General features: G+C 36.2%; 1 protein-coding gene across 1 annotated transcript; it reads right to left on the bottom strand.

Moving 5' to 3' along the window:
- Positions 1-4,206: 4,206 nt before the first annotated feature.
- LOC140146300 (meiotic nuclear division protein 1 homolog) lies at positions 4,207-25,480 on the bottom strand. Its single transcript, XM_072168100.1, is given in 8 exon segments — positions 4,207-5,569; positions 7,080-7,239; positions 8,426-8,476; positions 8,478-8,534; positions 13,014-13,129; positions 15,595-15,652; positions 18,084-18,149; positions 25,310-25,480. Coding segments are annotated over 8 exon segments (618 nt in total). The 5' UTR covers positions 25,313-25,480; the 3' UTR covers positions 4,207-5,462.
- Between the last annotated feature and the right edge of the window lie 19 nt (positions 25,481-25,499).

The following is a 25,499-nucleotide window of genomic DNA, read 5'->3' on the forward strand; positions in this document are numbered from 1 at the left end:
GAAAAATTAATTGGAAATAAACAAACAAATAAATAAACAAAAACAAAAACTGAGTGAGATCGGGGGTGGGGTGGTACGAAGGGGTATCAACAAGTTCTAAGCCTCACCTAGAAGGTACGGTATAGCAGAATTTCCAAATTTGCATTGTAATTAAAAAGTATGTTGTCTTATAAGGTTATGCACGGATATTCATATATCTGCCATTTTATTATTTTCAAGTGTGGTCCTTCGAAAGTCTTCAGATTCAGCAAAGATCCAAAAATGGATAAACAAGAAGCTCGTTCAGTGCAAGTGATTAAATAGCTTCATAAAAAGGGCATGACACCCAATTCCATCCATGAAGACATGGTCAGCACACTTGGTGATACCTCTCCCAGCTATTCCACCATAAAGAAATGGGCTGCTGAATTCAAGCGAGGGAGGGAGAGTTTGAAAGATGAACCAAGGTCCGGAAGCCCAAGATCTCCAACAGCACATCAAGTGGATGCCATTCACCGGATGGTGCTGGAGGACAGGCGCTTGACCATCCAACAAATAGCTGACAAGATGGGTATTAGTTATGGTTCAGACAGTGCAAAGTGGTTTGACTGACACCTCAGGCATGAGCAAGCTGTCCGTAAGATGGGTGCCGAGAATGCGGACTCCAGATCAGAATCTTGCCAGGCATAATGTTTTGAAGGAACTTCTGGGCGTTTTCAGACTGATCCAGATAATTTTTACTCCAGAATTGTCACCCAGGATGAAACATGGGTTCGTCACTTTAAACCACTGAGAACCAAAAAATCAAAGCAAGCATCATGAACTCCACCTCCAAGGAAGTTCAAGCAAGTGGTTTCTGCTGGAAAGATCATGGCTTCTGCTTTTTGGGATAGTGTCATTGACTACATTCAAAACAGGTGAAACCATCACTGGAGAGTACTACGCATCAGAACTGCAGCAGCTAAAAGAAGCTATTAAAGAAAAACGCATCTAAGTTGCAGGCTGGGTTTCTTCTGCTGCAGGACAATGCCCCTGTCCATAGAGCGCAAGTTGCAGTGGCTGAAGCTGTTAGGTGTGGCTTTGAATTGTTGCCCCACCCAACTTATTCACCAGATCTGACTTCTATCTGTTTCCAAAACTCAAATCCGAAATTTGTGAACGCCATCATGAGCCTGTCAGATAATGATGTCATCGAGGCTGGCCTTGGAGTCCTACTTGGAGGTCCAAGATGAAGCTTTCTTCCACGAGCGCTTCAGAATGCTGGAACACTGTTGGACAAAGTGCTTTGCGGACAAGGGGGACTATGTTGAAAAATATGTTGGAACCATGAGTCTACGAACAAGCCTTCTTGTTGAGGCTTAGAACTTTTTGATACCCCCTCCTACTTACTACTCATAGGTATACGGGGATGTGTCGCTCTTCAGGGAGGGGGGGGCAAATACAAATTGAAAAATATCTTTGTCAAACGACCAAATCTACATGAAAGCTTAGCTGGGTGACTCCTTTTGAAATTCAAAATCCTTGTGTGACTGATCACAGTTAGATTATATCTTCCATAATTATAGCCTATACGACCACATTGGTGTATGGATTTCAATTGGAATATACTATTTTGCTTCACTGAATCATGCTAGACTGAATCATGCTGTGGGAGCATGTGTGGCCGAGTGGATAAGGCGCCCGCCTCATAATCCATAGGTTGCGAGTTTGAGCCCCGCTCGTGCCAACGTGTTGTGTCCTTGGGCAAGGCACTTTATCCTCATTGCCTACGGGGGGATGGGGTTGGGTTGGATTGGATGTTTGCATAGTTGTTTGTTTCAATGTTGCAATATTGGCGCTGATTAAGCTGCTGCCTGCAAAATTGCATTGTGTCTGTTTAGGTGTGTACAATTCTAGCAATTTGACCTGCGGGTCACCATTAGAGTTTGAAATAAAACCTTCCCTTTTTTTTAGACTTATGTCTTATGAAAGTGGTTGAAAATATTGTGGCCAACATCATTTTCTATTAAAATTTGTGGGTTTCTTTTGGACAAGGTCCTAACTGCTATAGCTGCCCCATAGATTTAGTTCATTCTGCATTCTATATTGTACTCACATCTATAAGTACAACACCTGCAGATAGGACTTGATCTCCTTCAAACATTATTTTTTATGCTAAATATACAAAATGAGGTTTTAGGGAAAGAATGTCCTATTTGTCCGGAGCTATAATTTTATAATGTGTACAGTACAGCAAGCCAAAGAATTAAGGTACCAGTTGTGTTCACCCCTGTATATCCTAAATAAAGACAAATATGTGACGTGTCATGTCAAAAGGAGACACTTTTGGGCAGGTTATCAATTTTGATGTTTTTACATATCTTAAATATAGAGATATTTTGTTCCACAACGCCGTTTTGCCCAATGAAATCGGATATTCCTAAGTCAAGATATTGAGTTCGTAAGTTATGGTACTATAAAATTGGAAATTGAGATATTGGCCTTTAAAAATATTATTGACAATGTTGAGAGTAGGAATTACCTTGACATATTTCTCAAAAAATACAAGATGCCAGGTATATGCTGGTCTGAAACTATCAGACAATATTTTGAACATTAATAACATCACAAATTCGCAACAAACCCAAATTGTGAAAAAATCGCCCTCACGCAGATTTTTGGCTATTTCTCCATTTACGATCCTGCCCAAAAGTGTCTCCTTTTGACATGACACGTCACATATGTTAAAATTAAAACAAGCAGCCGATGCCTGTACTCTTTAGCTCTGATTTAAGACCTTATTTTTTTGAAATTGGTTGAGAACTAAAGAAACAGTGTTCTAAAACCTAATAAAGAAACAAAATCAAAAGTTGCACTTTTGTCTTCTAATCAACGGAAGCACGGCGCTAGTCCTCTTGTTCACAAACGCTTTATGTACAAATCAATAGGACATTCAATGGAGCAAAGTGCAACTTGTAAATTGGCATTGTCCTTGGGTTTTTGGATCGCCGTGTCTTTATTTCTCGAACAATTTCAACGAATGATGTCTTAAATTCGAGCTAGAAGATGTAGATATTGGCTGCTGGTTCCAATTATGACATATCTGTCTTTGTTTAGGATATACAGGAGGTGATCATAACTGGTACCTTAATTTTTTGGCTTACTGTATATCGTCGGCCGTATCACAAACTGACGTATTTGCAAAATACGCATTTCGAGAAAATCTATCTAGCGATTTTCATTTGCTGCATAATCTTGATTAAAATATTATTGTCGATTAAAACCAGGTTAACAGTAATGCAAATATACCATATCACTTATCACTATCAGAGCATAACTTATTCTGCAAAAAAATCAATATTAAATCAAATATGTCACTATGTGAAAAGGACTAATGTCAATTTCGCCGTTCAAATGACAAATATGTCGTGCAAATACGTAAGTATGTGAAACAGTTGCGCAAATACTTCAGTATGTGAAAAGGACAAAACAGCAATTTTGCCGTGCAATGACAGAGTCGCGCAAATACATAGCGCAAATACGTCAGTATGTGAAACTGCAAATTCTTCAAATTGCAGATACGATATACTAGGCTTGCGCAGTATAGGTGATCGGCAAATATGTCGTTATGTGATGCAGACATTTCAAGGTTTTGAAAATACGACATAATTAAATTAAATACGTCAGTATGTGATACAGCTGACGATATAATGCAGAAATTGTCAAATGTCTATAGGGCAGCTATTGCAGATAGGACCTTCTGGCTATAATGCCTTGTCGTTGGGCAGGAAAAACCTTGTGTCATTGACCGGACCCCTGAACATGTTTAAAGCAAAATCTCTAACCTGTTAGCAGTTTTGTTTTAAACATGTTCAGGGGCAAGAAGCACATACAAGGTTTTTCCTGCCCAACAATTGATTGAAGGTTAATATGTCACTTGGTATCTTTGTCATGTCTTCTTTGTTAGCTTTTGATGCAAGATGTAAAAAACAATAATAAACAAAGAACTATTATAATTATGTTATATCTTTCAAATACATATTTTATTAAACAATAGTAAAAAAAAGTATTTTACAAATAATAGAAACATGTTTCCTGAGTGTATAGGGATTAAAGTAAAACAGAGGGGCTCATTATAAACACTAATGCAAAATTTGACAACCATCCATGTCCTTTGTTTTGCATAAATCTATCTGATAACATAGTGTTTTTCTTATGTGATGTGCACATAACTGTAATGTGGATGGCTTTTGGGGGTGGGGGTAGTTTGTTTTGGTGGTTTTTTTATATATAAAATAAACAGCAATTATGCAGGATTTTAATTGGAATTTCATGGATATTTCACAAAAATTTCTTTTTGCTTATGTCTCAAAAATGGGTATTTGCCACAAAACTTTATTTTTACCAAAATATCTACAAATCATCTTGTAGGTTTAAGCATTCCTCATCTTAGTTTTAAAATCTAAAAATATGTTTGTGAAATACAATGTGGGGAAAAAATGCAACATTGCAATTTTTACGGAACCTGTTGCCCCTGCTTTATAACAGAAATTCTGTGAAAAAAAACCATTAAGATCTGTAAAAACCAGAACATTCTGTAAAATAATCCCCAGCAATATTGCTGTTAATAAAACTGCCAGCAAAACTATTAAGATCTGCCTATGGTGCACACACATAGCTCCTTGGGTAAATCCCAAATCCAACAAGGGTAGGTGTCCTTATTTTCTGGTGGGATTTTTACGGGAGGGCACTTTTAGTTTGTGCCTAAAATTTCAGTCAGGTCAAGGGAACCTATATGTGACATGATCAAGGGGAATGAGTCAGATATCGCTAATATTGTTTTTGAGATATTTGCAAAACCAGTGTGCAAATTCTTTTAATTATTATTGTTTTATTTATATTTTTCAGCCATTGATAAATTGCTCATAACTCGGTAACCAGATGTCGGATTTTGATGGGGTTTGCATCAAAATGGGGCATTCGTAATCTGCCAGAAAATGATGTAAAAAATTTCTAATTTAAGATTGCCGACATGTGACTCATTCCCTTGATCACGTCACATATGCGCAATTACGCGAATCTTTACAGTATTGCTTTTTTTTCAATGATGATTTTAACCGTGCAATTATTCAAAATATTGGGGTACATGTAGTTTCAAAAAATATTTCCATTTCCCTTTTTTCCTTCAAATTAAAAAAATTACTGCCCCTTCTTTCTGTAAATAATTTGGTGATCTATTTTCCCTTGAAAATGATGTGATTTTTGTCTGTCCCCCCCATTCATACTTGTTCCTTAGTGAATTGTTTATCAGTCAGTTGAATATGTGACCAATAGACTGCTAAAGTTCAAATCAAAACTGGGAAAAAAGACATAATCTCCCACATACAGAGTTTGGATTTCAAAAGGAGTCAAGCATTCAGGTAACCCCGTTTGAAATTCAAAGTCCTGTCTTCCATAGGGAGTGTATGGATTTCAACTGGAACAGCCTAAATAGTGTCACATTTTCAGTCAATATAGTCAAAGTCCTCTGGAATTCCAAACTGTTTATCAATCACTTTCTCCTCCATGTAGAATTTCTTTTTGCACCACGACTTGATTGAAAAGATGTTGTCTGTGGGAAAAATACAGAAAAGCATGCAATTTTTAATATAACGGCATTGTTATATGCATGCCAGGGGTTGCATTCTTACATGTCTGTTCATCCTGGGACCCCTTACTTTTGGTTTTGACCAATTGGTCCGATCAAAATTGCATGGACCCCTTTATAATTACAATGCAAGGAAGCTTACAATATGCAAATCCTTTGCCGAGTTGCTCATAATACAATTTCGTCATTGTCGAAAATAAAAAAAAAAGAGACCAAGTATTTGACCATTTTCAAAGTTCAGCACTTTGGACCCCTTAAAATTCTCATTGGACCTCTGAAATTTGGGTTAATTGCAAGGCTTAAAGGGTCCGAAAAAAATCAACTGCACCCTTTGAATTTTAAGCTCACGCTATCTCTGACCTTTCAAGTAGGGTTGGTTGGTAGTTGTTTTTTTCTGGAGGCTAAAATTTAACCAAAATCTGACAAATCTGAAAGTAATCTGAAAAACTTTTGTAAACATATGTTCTAAACATTTTCAGCCAAAATTAATCTATTTTGGCCCCAAAACGAAAAAAAAATGCCAGTTGCCCAGCAGGGAAACCCATAATGTAACTACAATCTGTGATGTCCTTATTACCTTTGGCCTTGTTTATGTTCAAAATGAACAAAAATATTGGCGCATTGAAGGACTGATATTAATATAACTTCTCAAAATATTTTTGGTATCCACAAAAAAATGGGTCAACAATGCCACTGGCCCTATGGAAGACATGACCTTAATCTCCCACACAGCGGGTGTAGATTTCAAATGGAGTACCCTATTTAGGTAACCCCATCTGAAATTCACACTCCCTGTGTGGCCCATGTCTTACACATAGGGTGTATGGATTTCAAATGGAATAAGCCATTGCATCTAAGACAAAACTGACTATGTCCAAAATGGATGATTCTGATATTTTCTGATTTATCAGTTTCATTCTCTCTGAAAAAATTAGAGAGTCTAAGGGTGGCCTTAACCCTGGAATTATGGAAACTTTTGGGCTTCATAACTTCTAAATTGTTGGTCTAAAGTATATTAAAGGTAAATTAGAATGGAAATGACTTGATGAATCCATCTGTGAGGCCAAATTTGGGCAAAAATGCTTAGTTTTGGAAAAAAAAATTTTGGCCTAAATTTTTTTCGGTCACTGTAACATATTGTTTTGTTTTTTTATTAATTTTAAAACTAGATAAAAATATCTTTGATTTTTTTTTTTTAATTTTGATCAACTTCACCAAAGATATTTAAAATTTGGGTGAAAATCTGGCTTTTTTATGATTTGGGGGCAAAATTGAGCATTTTCTAACAATTTTGGTGCAAATTTCTCAAAGTTGGAATAGACATTCGATATATTTTATACTTTGGACCAATAATTTAGAAGTTATGAGACCCCAAACTTTCCATAATTCCAGGGTTAAAAGACCACCATTAAGGCCATATCTTCCACAAAGGGTGTATAAATTTTAACTGGAACAGCCCATTTATAATACCCACCTGTCCACCTATTGACAGCCTCCTTAGCCATAACTGTCTGTGTTTTGACCTCTTCTAATACTTCCGGGTCACATTCTCGATATTTGTCAAGATCAGCTTGTAATTTAGCATTAAGGGATTCTTTTTCAGCCAGCTGTTTGAGTAATTCTGTTCTACTATCCTGAAGGGGAAAAAAAGAATTAACAATAATGTATTGCAGTGTTTAGAAATACTAATTTCATCACTTTACAAACCTGAAGGGAATACAAAATATATTAACCATTATAAAAATTACACACTTTTATGAAGTAATTTATCAATTAACTTGGTAATTTGTGACCAGTCCCTATATAAGGATCTTATTTGCTGGAGGTGAATTTGAAATGGGCTGGGCATATATCTTCATGATACCTCAACATCAGCTTCCCCACCAAGCCTACATAAATGGCTTCAGCATAAAAAGACTAGCAGGTCGTCCACCAATCATGGAAGGACCAAATTCAGAGGGACCTGGAAATGACCACACAAGAAGCAGAGACACAAGCAGTAGACACTGGAGGAGGCTTACTTGGCAGGGGGCAAGGGAAACCCCCTCACCCATACTAAAATGTTAAAACCATAGGGTTAGGGTTAGGATTTCGAAGTGATTTGAAGTTATGACATGAACATTTTAATAAACTTTTGTGCATGTAGCCAACAGCACTTGCTCTGTCAGATCTGTGCACATGTGTAACTGTGTGAGCTGCCAGTCATGTTGTGGCAGCTATTATTGTGGCAGCTTTTAAATGCTGAGTCGGTACTCTCTGGGACCAATTTCTTTGTAGAAACTACATAGTGTTGTTTTTTACATACCAAAGGATAACTTTGAATTATTTGCTATTGCACTTTTGAAATATTTTTTGCAGGCAATTAAAGTGGTAACAAAACAATATGAGATAATTCCATCAAAAACACAAAATTCAGCCACACAGCCCATTACAAATCAGTTTCAATAGTTCAAACATGTTTTCTCCAACATAATATTTTCCAGTTTTGCTCATGATTAGTCACACCATTCTTTCTGACCCAAATTGGACTATTCCGGTTAAAATGCCACACCCCTGTGGAAGATATTGGAAATATCTTCCACAGGGGAGTATGTTTTTCAAATGTAATTGGTCAGGGTTAATCATTTTGAAACCCGTAACCCCTTATATTATGGCTTCACCTACATCTTCCAAGTTACCCAACTGTCTATTGTATTCAAAACTCATACTCCCTCTATAGAAGTCATTAACTAAATTTTCCACAGGGGGAGTGTGGATTATTAAATGGAATAGCACATTTTACTTGTGATCTATGTGGGACAAAACTGCCTTCATACTTACCGAGTCCTCTCTGCCAACAGGCGCTTGTTTAATTTTTCTCTCAGTTGCAACTTCGTTTCTTCTCACTTTCTTTCAGCTGCTCTTCAAGGTCATCAATCTTGCGCTTTCTCTGTCAAAAAGAATTAAAACAGTAGGATACAAATTTACACTAGACTTAGCTGTGGTCTAAGACCACGAACACAGCCGTGTTGTGACCCCTTAATGACCTTTGACCCCAAAATATATAAAGCCGCCCATAGACAGTGGCTAATGTCAATGTATGGGTGCACGTGGCACCACTTTGCTATGTTATTTGTGGCAGAAGGGGCATTTTGAAGGTTTTCGTCTCAGACCGGAAGTGACCCCTTAATGACCTTTGACCCAAAATAAAAAAATACCACACATGAATTGGGTAACCACAATTCATGTGTGAACATATCGTTACTGTCCTATGTTTTTTAGCAAATAAAAATTTTTGAAGGTTTTTCGTTTTATACGGAAGTGACCCCTTAATGACCTTTGACCCCAAATCTGTGAGGACCCCATAGACACTGGGTAATAACAATGCATGTGTGCAAGTGGTGCCACCGTCCTACGTAATTTGTGGGAGAAGAAGCATTTTAAAGGTATTTTAGTTTTATACGGAAGTGGCCCTTAATGACCTTTGACCCTAAATTTAAAAAAAATACCACATATACACAGGGTAACTACAATTTATGTGTGAACATACCGTTACTGTCCTATGTTTTTCTTAGCAAATAAAAATTTTTGAAGATTTTTCGTTTTATACCGGAAGTGACCCTTTAATGACCTTTGACCCCAAATCTGTGAGGACCCCATAGACACGGGATAATAACAATTCATGTGTGCAAGTGGTGTCACCGTCCTATGTAATCTGTGAGAGAAGAAGCATTTTGAGTTGAAATCACGTTTTTGACCCCTATGACCCCTGCGTGACCTTTGACCCCACGAGTTTCATATGACATGTAGGGGCATGGTCAATGATGGTTATGACCAAGTTAGGTCAAAATCGGTGTAAGCATGTAAGTGCTAGAGCAAATGAAGTGGTCGGCAGAAAGAAGAAAGAAGAACTAGACTTAGCTGTGGTCTAAGACCACGAACACAGCCGTGTTTTGACGCCTTAATGACCTTTGACCTTAAAAATATAAAAGCGCCCATAGACATTGGCTAATGTCAATGCATGGGTGCAAGTGGCACCACTTTGCTATGTTATTTGTGGCAGAAAGGGGCATTTTGAAGGTTTTTCGTCTCAGACCGGAAGTGACCCCTTAATGACCTTTGACCGAAATAAAAAATACCACATATGAATTGGGTAACCACAATTCATGTGTGAACATACCGATTACTGTCCTATGTTTTTCTTAGCAAATAAGAAATTTTGAAGGTTTTCGTTTTATACGGAAGTGACCCCTTAATGACCTTTGACCCCAAATCTGTGAGGACCCCATAGACACTGGGTAATAACAATGCATGTGTGCAAGTGGTGTCACTGTCCTCACGTAATTTGTGGGAGAAGAAGCATTTTAAAGGTATTTCGTTTTATACGGAAGTGGCCCCTTAATGACCTTTGACCCTAAATAAAAAAATACCACATATACACAGGGTAACTACAATTTATGTGTGAACATACCGTTACTGTCCTATTTTTTCTTAGCAAATAAAAAAAATTGAAGGTTTTTCGTTTTATACCGGAAGTGACCCCTTAATGACCTTTGACCCCAAATCTGTGAGGACCCTATAGACACTGGATAATAACAATGCATGTGTGCAAGTGGTGTCACTGTACTACGTAATCTGTGAGAGAAGAAGCATTTTTAGTTGAAATCACGTTTTGACCCCTATGACCCCTCGTGACCTTTGACCCCACGAGTTTCATATGACATGTAGGGGCATGGTCAATGATGGTTGTGACCAAGTTAGGTCAAAATCGGTGTGAGCATGTAAGTGCTAGAGCAAATGTAGTGGTCGGCAGAAAGAACCTGTAAGAAAAAAGACACAGCCGTGACTAACGTCACGGCTGTGTAAAGAAAGAAGAAAGAACGAGATCTGATTGCGTTCGCCTGCGGCCGCGAGCATGCACAGCCAGCAGTGACAAATGAGTTATGACCCGAGTCTGTGAGAACCGGAAGTGATCCCTTAATTACCTTTGACCCGGCATAAGTATTACATAGTGCTTAGGATGTCATAAGGAATATTTCTGGTGAATTTCAGCTTAATCGGAACTTATACATGGATTTTGATTTTTTTTAAATTTATGATTGACCTTTTGACCCCCTTAATGACCTTTGACCTCAATGAAAAAAAACCCTTATGTACACCGACAAAATGCATTGTTCCAATTTTAATTAAAAAATTCTACTATGTTTAGTTGTCGAGATAAAAATTCTTGAAGTTATTTAGCTAAAAACAGGAAGTGACCCCTTAATGACCTTTGACCCCCAAAATAAAAAATACCATGCATACATCAAGTAACACTGATTCAGGTATGATGATTATATTACTCTGGTCTGTTTACATTTTGAGATAAAAACTTTTTTGATAATTTTTGTTTTTGACCGGAAGTAACCCCTTAATGACCTTTGACCCCAAAACTGTAGGCATCCTAAAGACCCTAGCTAGTAGCGATGCATGTGTGCTAATGGCGACTCTCTGCTATGTAATTTGTAAAGACAGTGATTTTTTGAATATTTTTTACAAATTTTTCAGACTTTTACGGAAGTGACCCCTTAATGACCTTTGATCCCAATTCTGTGAGGAACTTTTAGACACTGGCTATAGATGATGCATGTGTGTAAGTGGCGCCACGGTGCTATGTAATATGTGGGAGGAGTAGCATTTTTAGTGAAAATCCAAGTTTTGGCCATTGACCGGAAGTGGATGACATTTGACCGGAAGTTGATCATGTGACATCTGTGGCACCACCAAGCAGTTCTACTGACCAAGTATGGTCAACATACCTGAAAGCATGTGGCTACGATGGCTGATTATGATGTTGACAGAAGAAAGAAAGAAAGAAGAACGCGGTAAAAACAATGCACAGCGCCGATGGCGGCTGTGCAAAGAAGAAAGAACCTGTAAGAAAAAAGACACAGCCGTGACGTACGTCACGGCTGTGTAAAAACAGAATTTGTAATGATTACGAACATACTTTCATACTTGTAACAAAATATTTTAGGTCCTTAACACTAAAGACGCGGGTGACAACTGAAGACGACAAGTTTCAAATTTTCTTTATGAATTAAAAAATTCAGAATTGTACATTTTCATGATCATATTTGGAGTCAGCATAAAAAATGCATTAGAATGAGTACGAACAAGCCTAGTATTGGTTCAGCGGTTCTTAAGATAGCTCTTGATATTTTGAAAAAACACCTCAAAACTTGTATGTTGAGTCCTCATCCATTTTCAGAGGCTCAAAAGCCGAATTATAATGTTACGCTGGTCCACAATTTTGTGACACTTTGCAAGACCGATTTCTGCAAATCAACAACATGGATTGATGCTGAAGTCAGCATCGAGTCCTTCTTGGTGACTTTTTAAGGCTTATGTGGGCCTGCAATGTAGCTTATTAGGCTAGGTCTTCCCTCAAAAAGGCAACGTTGACCCCCTAAATGGCTATTCATTGTATTCCATGTTGAACTAATTCAGTTTCTTGTTGAGATGGGTGGAGTATTCATGAATAAAGCACATAGCATTCCACTTGTGGGGGGGGGGGGCAAAACCCACTGGTGGGACAATATATTTTTCCTGAAAATCAGTGACTTTTGAGATATTATCACCTTCTTCAATATCTGGATGGTGCCAATAGTTATTTTTGCTACAAGAACTGAGAACGAATGCAACTTATATGTGATTTCATCTGTGCTCTTCTAATTTAATTTTTTCAAATGACTGGCCCAAACCAACGTGCATTGGTGAATTAGTGATTATACAGGGATGTAAATGGGCAAAATATCCATTTCCTGAAAATCCATCTGGTCCTTGGACAGGTGGCCGCGGGTTTGCGCATGGTATGGAACATTTAGAGGGGTTTGTCCGGGGACTACGTTGTTTGAGCATATTCTCTAAAGCGAGGGCATCCGTGAGCAAATTTGTTGCTAGTGTTTCTTGAGCAAGTAATACGCTGCAGTGTATTACCCACCTCCTTAAAAATAATTTTGGCTCTTTTTATGACGAATTATCATCCTCCAATTACGGAAATGAAAAAAAAATTAATTTCCAGATTTTTTTTATTGCCAAATTTCTGGAATTCCGGCAATTTCCGGACGATTTAAATCCCTGATTATTAATACCTGATCTTAAAATAATATTTAAAAAAAAAATAATACAAAAAATACACAAGGCAGCCTTTGGATCACAAGTTGCATCCATTGGGCTATTGCAGTTGAAATTCATACACCCCATAGAAGACACAACCTTAATCTTCCACAAAGGGAATGTGAATTTCAAAAGAGGTTACCTCAGGGGTTACCTATGGGTGACTCCATTTGAATTCCACACCCCTGTGTGGGAGATTTAAGGTTATGTCTTCCATAGGGTGTTTGGATTTCATCTGGAATAGCCCATTTGCTATCACACATGTACTTACAATGTTACTTGCTTTACTTGGAAAGGCCCAAAAGTAATTGGATGTACCAATTCTGTCAGAATCTACCATGTTATCATCAACCAGGCTCTGAAGAACATCTTTTACTGACATAGAAGCTGCAAGAATAATAACATATGTATTTTGTGACTTGTGAGAATATTTTTTCAGCATCTGCCAAGAAACTGATGAGGCCCTTTTTATTTAGGATGAGGGGTTAGACCCTTCAAAATGGAATCTTTACGGTGTGTGCATTTGAAGGCCCATAGAAAACTCAGGGAATAGTAAGTGGGTCAACCCATTGATCACATGTACAAACATTTTTTTAAGGTCATGGCCAAAATTAACTTAATAAATAAAGATGTGATCTTTACAGATCCTGTATGACTTCATTCACAATTTGCAAGCAGTTTAGAAGTGTAAAGAAACTTTTTAAGTATCTTTTCCGGATGGCAACATTTCTGAAAGAAAAGAAAAATTCTCTTAAGGGATCTGGAATGAGCGTTTTAAGCATTTCGACAGTATTTTTTGTGGGACAGGAGAGCACATCAGACATATCGAATTTCTTTTTTTTTTTAATTGAGTATAATCCCACCCCCAATTGTGAAAAATGTTCACCTAAAAAACGGGTGGGACTATACTCGGACCAATACGGTATATATAACAGTCTTCGAAGTAAATTTTATAAATCTAAAGATATATTCTTAAAGTGTATCTAGCTGGGAGGAAAAGCCGATGACCAATTGAAAATTTTGACCTTTCATATTGAAGATATGGATTTTTTTCCCAAAAAGACCTAATTATTTTTTGTGTTTTGGGAAAAAAATCCATATCTTCAATACGAAAGGTCAAAATTTTCAATTGATCATCGGCTTTTCATCCCACCTACATGTATACACTTTAAGTAAAGTTTACTTTGAGTACTGTTCAATATCAAAAATATCAATTTTTAATCATTTGCCATAAAATGTGTATTACATTGCGAATTTAAAAAAATCAAAATTAGTTGATATCAGAAGGACATTCCTCGTATTCAGAATGCAATTCGATATGTCTGATGTGCTCTAATGTCCCACAATAAATACTGTCCAAACGTTCATACCCCACCCTTAATTTCCAAAATTTGGGTGGCATTCTTTTGTTCAGTAAAAATTTTTTTCCAGATTTTCAAGATTAGGGTCGGTGTACTAGAATAGCTGCCTTTTGGCTATAGTGCTATATAATAGTGCAGACCGGAGTGCAGGATACCATGCCCAAAGTTTAGATGCACGGTGGACCCGGTAGACAAGTTCAGAATGAATCTAAATTAGGTTATCATTTTGTCAAGTGGCATATTTTAAGACTGGGTACAAGAAAATTGGTTGACATGAGGGGTGTTTGATGCACCCCATCGGTCGGTCAAGGATGTTAACAAAAAAATTTTTTTTTGCCTTTGGGATGAGGCTGTTGATTGGACCATTCTACTTTCAGAATAAACAAGCTATCCAAAATATCAGCCTCTGATAGCCATTTTGATTGGTTGCAAGGAGGGCTTCAATATGAGATATTATAATCAGTAGGGCTGAAGGGGATTATGGTTAAAAGTACTATGAAAATTTTAAAAGCTCTATTTTCATTGGTTAATCTGATAATAAATGATTAATTACCATGTATTTAAGGGGGCTGTTAGCTAAGAAGGCATTTTTGGCTATTTTGGACTTTTTGGATAAACAATCATCACTGGTGTATACCTATAACAATTCTCAACTCAAAAATCTATTTTTTTTTCGTCGCCGCATCCACCGTTGCCATGGTAAAGGCGGCCATATTGGATTTTTATACACTTAGTTATTCAAGTTTTTCAGAAAAATTAAAACAACAATGAGTCTGAAACCACCAATATTTAACTTTTTGAAGCATAATAAAGAGAAGTACAGAGCCCTTTTTCACAAAATTTGCTCCGTGTTTGTTTTTGGCCATTTTTGGGAAAAAATCACCATATTTCAAATTTGGAGGGGTTTTGTTAAAAAAGGGCTCTGTACTTCTCTAGATCACTTCAAATACACCTTTCTGCCAAGTTTCAAGTCATAATGGCTGAATTCCCATTTTGAAATAAACACATTTTAAAAATTACTAATAATAGCCAGGTGAGGAATCATGAAATATAGTAAATATACTAGAATATAAATTTGTTGAAGCAAAACTAATAATAAAGTATATATAAATAATAATAAAGTAAATAGATGTTAAATTATGATTGTAATTGCCAGGTAAATATTTTTGTAAGTAATTCTTTCACATATCGCACCTTGAAAAACAATAAAATACATTAAAATTCAAATGCATGGATAAGAATAGGAAACGAACAAATGTTACCATATTTCTCGACACCTTGTTCACTTCAAATAGCCGAAACTTGGCAATGCAACATCCGATTTTAATGGGGTAAAAAATATTTTAAAGCTAAGACTCTGCTGAATTTAATAAGTAGCAAAACTCAAATTACACATATATGCTCATTTTAGTCATTTTCTTACATTTTTTTTAGCTAACAGCCCCCTTAACCAATCAGAGCAACTCTAAGAAATTAGAAGTGATTACTTACTAATACCCTTCACTTTGGGACAAATTTTCTCCAATTCCTTCAACTGGTAAACTTCTTTCTGGTGGTAAAAACAAAAACACAATTTGTGAGAAATAAAAAATACACATGTCGACTGCTCAGTGCCAGAAGTGTGGAAGTGCAATAGCTGCCATGTGTAGCTAGATGAGTATAATATACTGTGTGTAAGTTGCCAAATGTTCACAGGGCAGCTATTGCAATTACCCACTTTTGTTACTGAGCAGTTGCAGTCTCCACATTCATAAATGCCAACCAGTGAAAAAATTCACTGACCATACAGTATTTGAACCTGGGACCTTTGGGTTACCGGACCAATGCTCTACTTAACCGAGTTAATGGACTCCGATGGGAAAGAGCTGTCATGTAATTATGGAAGAAATTACCTAAAATCTTAAACAAGGTGTGTTAATTTCATATGATTAAATAGTTGACTCCATTTGAAATCTACACCCCCTCTGTGGGAGATTACGGTTATGTCTTCCATAGGGGGAGGGGGTATATGGATTTCAAAGTCTGCAATACATGTAGCATAAGGCCAAAAAAAAAAAGTTGTTTGCTTGCCCTCGTCCGACCGACCGTCTCGGCAGTCGCGACCGTAGAACTGGGGTTTTTTTTTAAAGTTTTTTTTTTGCGATTTCCCAAAAATGGCATGTATTTTTCGTCTGAAAAACCGATGATTTAAAAGAAACGTTGTAAAATACCATATCCTGCATGTTTACATGTCCGGCTGTACCTGACTGTCGGGTTCCGCAATTTCGTATACCACCAGTGGCGGCGCCAGGAAATTTTTTCGGGGGGGCATTAGGGGGGCAAAGTGAATTTCAGGGGGGGCAAAATCAACAAAGTTTGCGTAAAATTACCGTAAAAAGTGGAAATTTTCGGTATTTTGCGTTTTTTCTGGGGGGCAACAGGGGGCAAGAGTTCTGACTGGGGGGGGGCATTTACCCCCCCATGCCCCCCCGTGGCGCCGCCACTGTATACCACCTCAGCGTCGAAGCTCTAATACAATTTGCTATCCACATGCACATTTCGGACGGCGCATCTAGGGATGAGTTTATTTACAGGCAAAATATAACCGTGCATATCGTGCAAGAATGGATACAATATAGCAGATGTTAAAATATGGTAAAAGTAGATAAAATTTGAAAACAGTTGTACCAGATATATTCATTTCTTGTTTATAAATATTTAGATTCATGATATTTGTTCAGTGTCGACTAGGAAGTAACATTGCACTATTTTTTTCAACATGTTTGTTGAGGCTACTTTTATTAAGAGCATAAATCGCTCGGTATAAATATGATTTCACTTTAAACATGGCGGACACAACACGAGTAGCGATAGCTGTACAGGTGAAGCAAGGGACCGAACACGCTGATTAATATGATAGTTTTGAAAAGCAGAAAACACTACATGTAGGAGAATTGTACACTTCATTAAACGTAGGCCTACATGTAGAAGAGCTACAATTGTTTAAGGTGCAAGTGGCGAGCACATGTACAGATGCTGGACCATGGCGTGATGTTGCTGCTACGGAAATGCTTGAACCATTAATTGCATTCGGTATTCGCCATGTCTGTTTCTGGGAAATGGAAAGAAAAAAAAACAAACTTTTTCCGACCGACCCAATTTTTAAAATCCATTCGAGGGCAAGCAAACAATTTTTTTTTTTTGGCCTAATCAGGCATGTAGCTTTAGGAAGTGGGGTTTAGTTGTGTGCGACACATCCACCTATTTTTGTGAAAATACATACAGGGGTGTCCAAAAATTATAGTACATGCCACATCTTTCTAAAATCCTGATCTAGCCTAACTGTTTGAGTACATGTATGGCAGACAGGAATCCCAGGTCTGACAGTTAACTTAAAAGGGCATTTTGTGATCCACAGCATCATCCCCCCACTTTTCTCCAAACAAAGTTGTGATTTTTATACCACTGGAAACCAGTGTTTACTCTCTCTGGAAATTGAGTGCGCCAAATGAAGCATTTCTCCCCAAAATTGACTCAATTTTGTCTCAGTAATTCCTCAAATTGACTAATTGTAATACAGCATTGCAAATTGTTGTGGGCCAAATATAATTTTCACTGGGCCAAATTTGAGACATACAGCCTCTGAGTAAACACTGCTGGAAACCTCTGGCTAATTTGTACAAAAAATTTCTTGCAGATTAATTTGTTTAGCAAAAATATCGTGAAATTTGAATTAAGCTATGGTACCCAAAAACGAAATTATAATACATTTTCTATGTCCAGCAGTAATACACATAATCATGCATAACTCGGAAACGCAAACTCAGAATCAACTGAAATTTTTGGAATAAGCTTTTTTCGTGGCTATCTACTGAAAAATGTCATAAAAAGAGGATGCCAGGATCACAAAATACTCATGTAAATCTAGGGTATTAATAATATTTCAGTCTTAGCAACTCTTATAGGACTAGTGAACCTTACACAATGCTTAGGAATCTTACCCTTTCATAAAACAGCTCCAGCATTCGCTCTCTTTTTTCATCTAGGCTTAACCCTTTTTTCCTAGACTGCAAGAACAAATAAATGCTGTGTTATTATGATTAAATACAAATAGAATTACACAGTTCATAATTAAGGGTATATCGTCCTCACCCTCACCGATTTTTGGAGATTTTCAAATATTTTTGTTATTTTTCTTATTTGTTTCCTTACTTTATTTCTACAATTGTTGTGATGAAAAGACATGTTAAAATATTCTTGGTTGGTTATCATTTATTCATAACCTCATTAACAGGGTTTGATTTACTTTGAAAAGCTTGCATAGCAATTTTTAGCGAAAATATTATTTAGGTGATGTTCTTATAATATTAGCATATGTTTACATTGTAAAATATTGCTATACAAGCTGATATTTGTGTAGCAGGTAGTCCAAAATGGGGAGCATGTTGCTCCACGACACAAGTTAAATCGAACCCTGCTCATTAATATACGCAAAGCCTGTAATCCAATCAAAAGAAATTGATTGCTTGACCGCGCACTAATTGTGAGGTCATTAATAACTCACAATGACTTCGGACGCGCAACAATGACTTCTGCGCGCGTGCGTGTATAACGCACACGCCTACGCGCTTCTGTGATTGGTAGCTCTTGTTGTCGGCGCGAATGTTATATTCGCCTGGTAGATTTTTTTTGTAGGGTAGGTTACAACAATGATTAAAACTGGTTGGCCTTCGCACTTGATTATTAGTTTCCTGTTTAAGATTTTGAAAAAGGGATGAGGTGATTAAGACACACGAGGTTAATTATTAATTATCTTTTAGTTTCTTTATTTAGTTTGAACTATTACCAGCAAATATTGACTCGTTTTGACTAGAGCGGGCATTTAATTATTTCACAACAATTAGTCCAAAACACGGTGGCCGGCGGAGCGGGCCCGGACTCATAATCGGAAAGGTTCTTGGGTTCGAGCCCGGCGACGCCATCGTGTTGTGCCCTTGAGTAAGGCACTTTATCTCGATTACTCCTCTCCACCCAGGTGTTTAAATGGGTACCGGCATTCTTAAATGCTGGGAAGGTAACAGACTCGCTGTGGAGGAGGTGTAGCGATCCCCCTATAGCAACATTACATGGAGGAGTCTGGCCCAATCGCCAATGAAAGAGAGATGGGCACTCCGATCACTGTTTATACAGGGTCGTCTCCTTTACCCTTTACCTTTACAACAATATTTGATTTTATAAATAAGTGAAGGTGGAGTTGTACTTTTTGTTCATTCATCATTATTGTTGATATTATATATTAAAGTCAGAAAATGGCAAGTAGAAGTAATTATATAGTTGAAAGTTATTTCAAAGGAGAAAATTAGAAATAAAAATAAAATAATTAATTATTTTGAGATTTTCAATTTTGGATGCGGGCGGTAAACAGGAAACTAATAATCAAGTGCGAAGGGCCTTATATTTAACAGCGTTTTATGGCATAAAATAACACAAAATGCCATTTTGATTTGTTCAAAATATTAGACACGACCGTAATGAATGACAATAATAACTTTGCACTATCTATTTTTAGGTCAGTGTGTGAAATTGTCGGGTTTTGTTTTGGGCCTCGATATTTTTCCTCGGGAGCTACCGTATACCGCTCCCTCGGAAAAATACCTCCCAAAACAAAACCCTCCGATTTCACACAATGACCACAAATTAGATGGTGCACAGTTATTATTGTCTAATAAACACATTGTAAACACTTTCTTCAAGCAAGCCTAGAGAGGTAGATACATATTATTTATTTTATATTGTCAATATTTGGCAACATTTTAATGAAAACAATTAGCACTGAAGACACCCTCCTATGGCACCTGTTACAACTTGAGAAAAAGTCCTCAAACGTTCCAAATTTGTAGTTACTACATACAACTGGACACTGATCACTGAGTCAGTCATGAACTGACTTGACTGCATCAGTGGCAGTGCATGACTGATGAATAAGTAGGTATGCTAGGTGAATTCAAATTTGCCATCAAACTGCTTCATTTTATATATCAAATTAAAGCCCTTGAGTAAACAAAGCCAAAACTGAAAACCTTTTTTTCATAGCACTTTCCGTAGCAAAGTTACATCTTGTCAAAGATTGACTTTCATCAAACAATGTCAAAAAGATTCAGCTAGCAAAATTCCCAAAAACGGCATTTCGGGGGTGTTTCTAGATCTTAAGCTGAATTTATACTCGATCGCCGAGCGATGCGATTAATCGCTTTTGAAAAAGGCCATGCGTTTTAAACTGGGTACACCAATAGGGTGGAGCAGTACTTTTGTGCGAGATTTTTTTATGCTAATTATTATTATTTTTAAGTCAAGGGTGTCAGCTACCTAGACAAATTACCTATCAATTTAAAGCTTTTGATGAGACCTTTGTATTGATACCATAACATTTTATGTTGCATTTACCTTTCTCAAGTTATTTTGATTTTAGTGAAAAATTGACTGGGTGGAGCCGAGGATTGATATGGAGGATTGATATGTAAATTTAACTAAAAATTTCATAAAAATGGGGGTATATTGATATATTTGATTCTTTTAATTGGTTTTATATTGTAATGTCTTAAGAACAATTATTTAGAAACTAAAAAAGGTAACTCTGTCCTAGAATTTAGTGAATTTCTAGTGCAAATGACTTGATTACAGAAAATGCCTTAAATTGCACTGTTTGTGTGTAAATCCCTATTCGGAATGCCTTAAATGTGTGTTTCAAATATGTTCGCACACACCCCAACCTGTAGCAGGTATCACAATAAAAGTATACATTTTTTAATGCTCTTGAGCCAAGGAACTCAAATATGATGTTCTTTTTAGCATAGGGTATAATATGTAAAAAAATATATCCCACTGAACATGGAACATTTTTTATGGAAAATGTTACTATTCAACTTCCACTACCTCCCTAACCAATCTTCCTACTGGGAAACTAAGATCATTTTTGGATTCCCTGTTTAATTTCCTGTCAGGAAATGTATAGTTTTCTTGTACTTATGGGTTTAATTAACAAACAATTATATTTGCATCAAAAAGCGTGCCGAAAAATCTACCAACTCAAAACACATGGCCAAAAGCGATTAATCGCATCCTGGGAATTAGAACATTAATGGCAATTACTGTGTATTTCAATGCGATCTCCAAACAGTCATTTAACCATGAAGATGGCTTGATACCACTTTGATTTCTGGTACAGAGGAACATCATAGAAGTATTTTGAATATGTGTGAGTTTGATTATGGTGTCTCATTTTCCACATAATAAAATTTGGGTTGGTATTTAGGACAATTTTGTGTGTATTTCAATGGGAAGTGGACAAATTGCGTCAAAAAACATCAAATATTCAACAAGCCATAACTCAGAAACGACAAGGAGTTGAGACCTACCGTTTGAAATGTGTTCATTTGACCCATAGGTCTATGATATAAGTGATTTTAAAGAAAATCTGAGAGGGTAACCAGCCGAATGCTGGACGGTTCGCACCCTTTCAATTTCGGACCCGTGCACTTTCGCCCCTTTCTATTTCGCACCGTGCACTTTCGCCCCTTTTTATACCGGGTATTGTGCTGCTGTCATGCTGTTGATTGATGCACGATCGATTGCTTGAACTCCCGGCAATGCGGCGTAGTATGTGTTTAGTACTGGGCCGTCGGGCATGCACTTATCAAGTCAAATATATTACAGGCCATATATTTTAGCAGCAGGCTTACCCAAAATAATGAAATAATTAGAATTCAATGATAAAAATAGTAATAATAATAAATAGTAATAATAATAAATTTATATTTAATTATTAATTATAATATGTATAAAAACAGGGAAATTTGTTCCAACTGCTGACCAAAGGATGGATCCAAAAGGATACAAGTGTCAACAAGCAATGGATAACTTAAAAACAATAAAAGTATGACACAAAATCCAATGGGGGAGTAACACAAAACATATAAACAAAGTTAATTTAATAATAATAATAATAATAATAATAATAATAATAATAATACACCGTACTGGCCGTTGAGTATAGTCCCACCCGTTTTGGGTGAACATTTGTCAAAATTGGGGGTGGGACTATACTCAATTCAAAAAAAAAAAAAAAAAAACATTTTTTTCAAAAAAATTTCAAAATGCATTCAAATTCAATGCATTTTGAAATCATTAATAGAGTATAACATGAATACAAATGATCAATTTTCATATATTAAAAATACAAAACATCTTGAAATTTTTTTTTTTTTTTTTTTTTTTTTTTTAGGTCAACCATGAATGATCCTAGCATTTAGGTCTAGGTCCAGGGACACTACAAAACCGAAAAAATAAACAACAAAAAAAAAAAAAATTTTTTTTTTTTTTTTTTTTTTTTTTTAATTTCTGAAATTTTTCAAAAATTTGGGGGTGGGACTTTACTCGAAGGTGGGACTATACTCGCGTCAGTACGGTAATAATAATAATAATAACAATGATAATAATATAAACAAAGTTAATTTAAAAATACAATATGATGATAATAAGAATAATATGATAATAATAAGAATAATAATAATAATAACAATGATAATAAGGGGCTGTGCAATAATTATTCCGCCCGGGGTTAATTTCCGAACGGCCCCCCTCTCGGCCTGCCAAAAATCAATAACCTGTCAATCATCTTTTGTGCTTTGATCTAATTGACGGTATCCGCGGAGCCGCGGATTATATTGATTAATCAACTATGAAAAGATTGTCGATTCATGTCATGTTGGCTTTTAATATGTGATTGCATTTTTAATTAACGTGGTGAAAATATCATGACTTTCTAGGCTGTATCTGAATTCTCTAACATATATGCTATGCTGATATAATAAACTAAACTAAACTTCTGAGAAAATGTGTAACTAAATTCCAAACTCTAATGCAATTTCTTGCCTAAAGAGTCCGATTAAAATTACAAATAAAATGAACCAGAAAACTCTAATGCAATTTCTTGCCTTAAGAGTCAAATATAAAAGATTAATTTAATTAGCTGAAAATCTCCAATGCAATTTCTTGCCGAAGGAGTCATTTCAACATGTTTAACTAGTATAAAACTCTAATGCAATTTCTTGCCTAAAGAGTCTGCGTGAATGAAAAGTTCATTGAATAAATTTAAGGTAAAAGAACTCTGATGCAATTTCTTGCCTTTAGAGTAATGAAGATTCGAAAGAAAGATATACACACGATTATTTTATTATATTAAATAAATAAATGCGACAAAGGACAAATGGGAACAAAGTCATTTCTCTTATTGGAAGGTAGGGTGGCCCTGAAAAGGCGTTTGTTTTGCTTGTGCGCATTTGTCTTTGAGAAATTTGCTAAATATTTTTTTCCCATTCTAGTTATATGTCAAAGAAGATCAATTCGGCAATATAAAGATGGGATAAAATTATAAATTATAAGCCATCAAATATTTGGCCATATCAATATTAGGCCCTATATAAATTTTATAGGCCATAAATTATTTACATTGTAACAGTAAATTATATAGCCATTAATCAAGTACTAATAAGGTAGCATAATTCTAATAATAATATAATAATAATAATAATAATAATAATAATAATAATAATAATAATAATAATTATATCAAAATAATAAATAGGCCTAAAATAAAATAAAATATAAAAATGAAATAAAATAAAACAGGCCTAAGTAAAATAAAATAACAAATCAAAAACATAATGAATACCAATCTTCAGTCGAAGCACATTTAATATATTGTAATAATATAGACCTATTAAATTCAATCGAACCGGAGAGTCCATCAACATCCCGTGTAAACATACTATTTGCTTGCACTAAACAGTCAACCAATACTATACACATACAACACCCCACTGTACCGCCGGGAGTTGAAGCGATCGATCGTTCATCATCAATCAACAGCAGCACATTACGCGGTTTAAAAAGGGGGCGAAAGTGCACGGGTGCGAAATTGAAAGGGGGCGAAAGTGCACGGGTCCGAAATTGAAAGGGTGCGAACCGTCCTGTTTCCGACCAGCCAACCTTTTCTGAAAATTAGGTGATTTGATATGGAATGACTCTGCTGTCAATAAAATTGCTTTGAATTAATTCATCATCAAAAGTTAAAAATCGAGAAAGGTAAATTAATTAGCAAAATAATAGATCCAGATGGTTGTATATGATTGGTTCACGCATTCACGTGTCAAGCGATATCGCTGGGAAGTTGAGATTTCTTCAACTTGCAAAAGTGACGTCGTTTTTGCCTCCGCGATTTGAATCGATTGATCGGCTTGACGCTCTGGAAATGTAAGTAAACATTGAGCATGCGTAAAAATTGCTTTTCTGCAAAAGCGATTGAGTATAAATTCAGCTTTAGTCTCATTATGATAGCAGATTTTTTTAATGGAACTGCTATCAAAATCCCTCTAAAATTCCATGTGCGAGCTGTGACTTATCACCATAAAAAATCATATATTTGGGTCAAGTGAAGTATAGAAAATATATTTATGTAGGTTTCTTTCTTCGGGCACTTGTTTTAAATTTCTATGTAAAAATGCATTGACATTGTCGGCGAATTTGGCTGAGCTGACTAGCAAATGTGTTTGCCTGGCATACCTAGAATAAGACGGAAGTTGGTATTGGTTAGACTCGCTGAGTCTCATGGACGCCGTTCCTATGTCCATCAGACTCGTATTTCCCATTTTGGATGTCAATGGGAAATACAAACTTAACTATTTGCGCCAGTTAGAAACTTGAAAAAAAATCTTTAAAATTTTATCAATGTATATAAAGTGGTACCAACCTTATTGTGCTTGCTAATTTAAGACTCGGTTGAAACAAAATTAAGGATCGAATGCATTTTAGTGTCAAAAAAGGCAAAATTATCGTCAAAGTTCTGCCGAAATCGGCACCCTTGCGAAGGGTTCAGAATTCGAATCGGGAACGAAAATATCCGATCTTTGCGATCAAAACCACAAAATTACAACTTTAAACATACTATTGGCAAAAGACATTATTACCAAACAATATAGAATAGAAAATTTGACATCATTTTCTCAAAATATTGAAGAAATTTGCTCACTAGACATCGAAAAAGTACGCAATCCAATTCCCGTTCAAACGCGTGAGAAACTGAAAGTGCATAATCCCGACTAGTATTGGTAAGCTTAAAAAATATTATCCATTTTTGGCATCAAAATGCAATCAAGCAAGCATAGCCTACCATTTTGACTAAGATGTAGACGTTCACAATCGTATAAAACAAAGTTCACATAGTTTTTCCTCAAATGTATATCCAAGAGCTCTTCTAAATCAGGCAAATTTATCACTGATTTTGATTTTATTTCAGGCGCTGCAAAACATAACCTATGACCTCGTACCGGATATGGAAGTTGAATATAATTTCGTTCGCC

Source organism: Amphiura filiformis, chromosome 2, assembly GCF_039555335.1.
Source record: "Amphiura filiformis chromosome 2, Afil_fr2py, whole genome shotgun sequence".
NCBI classification, from domain to species: Eukaryota; Metazoa; Echinodermata; class Ophiuroidea; order Amphilepidida; family Amphiuridae; genus Amphiura; species Amphiura filiformis.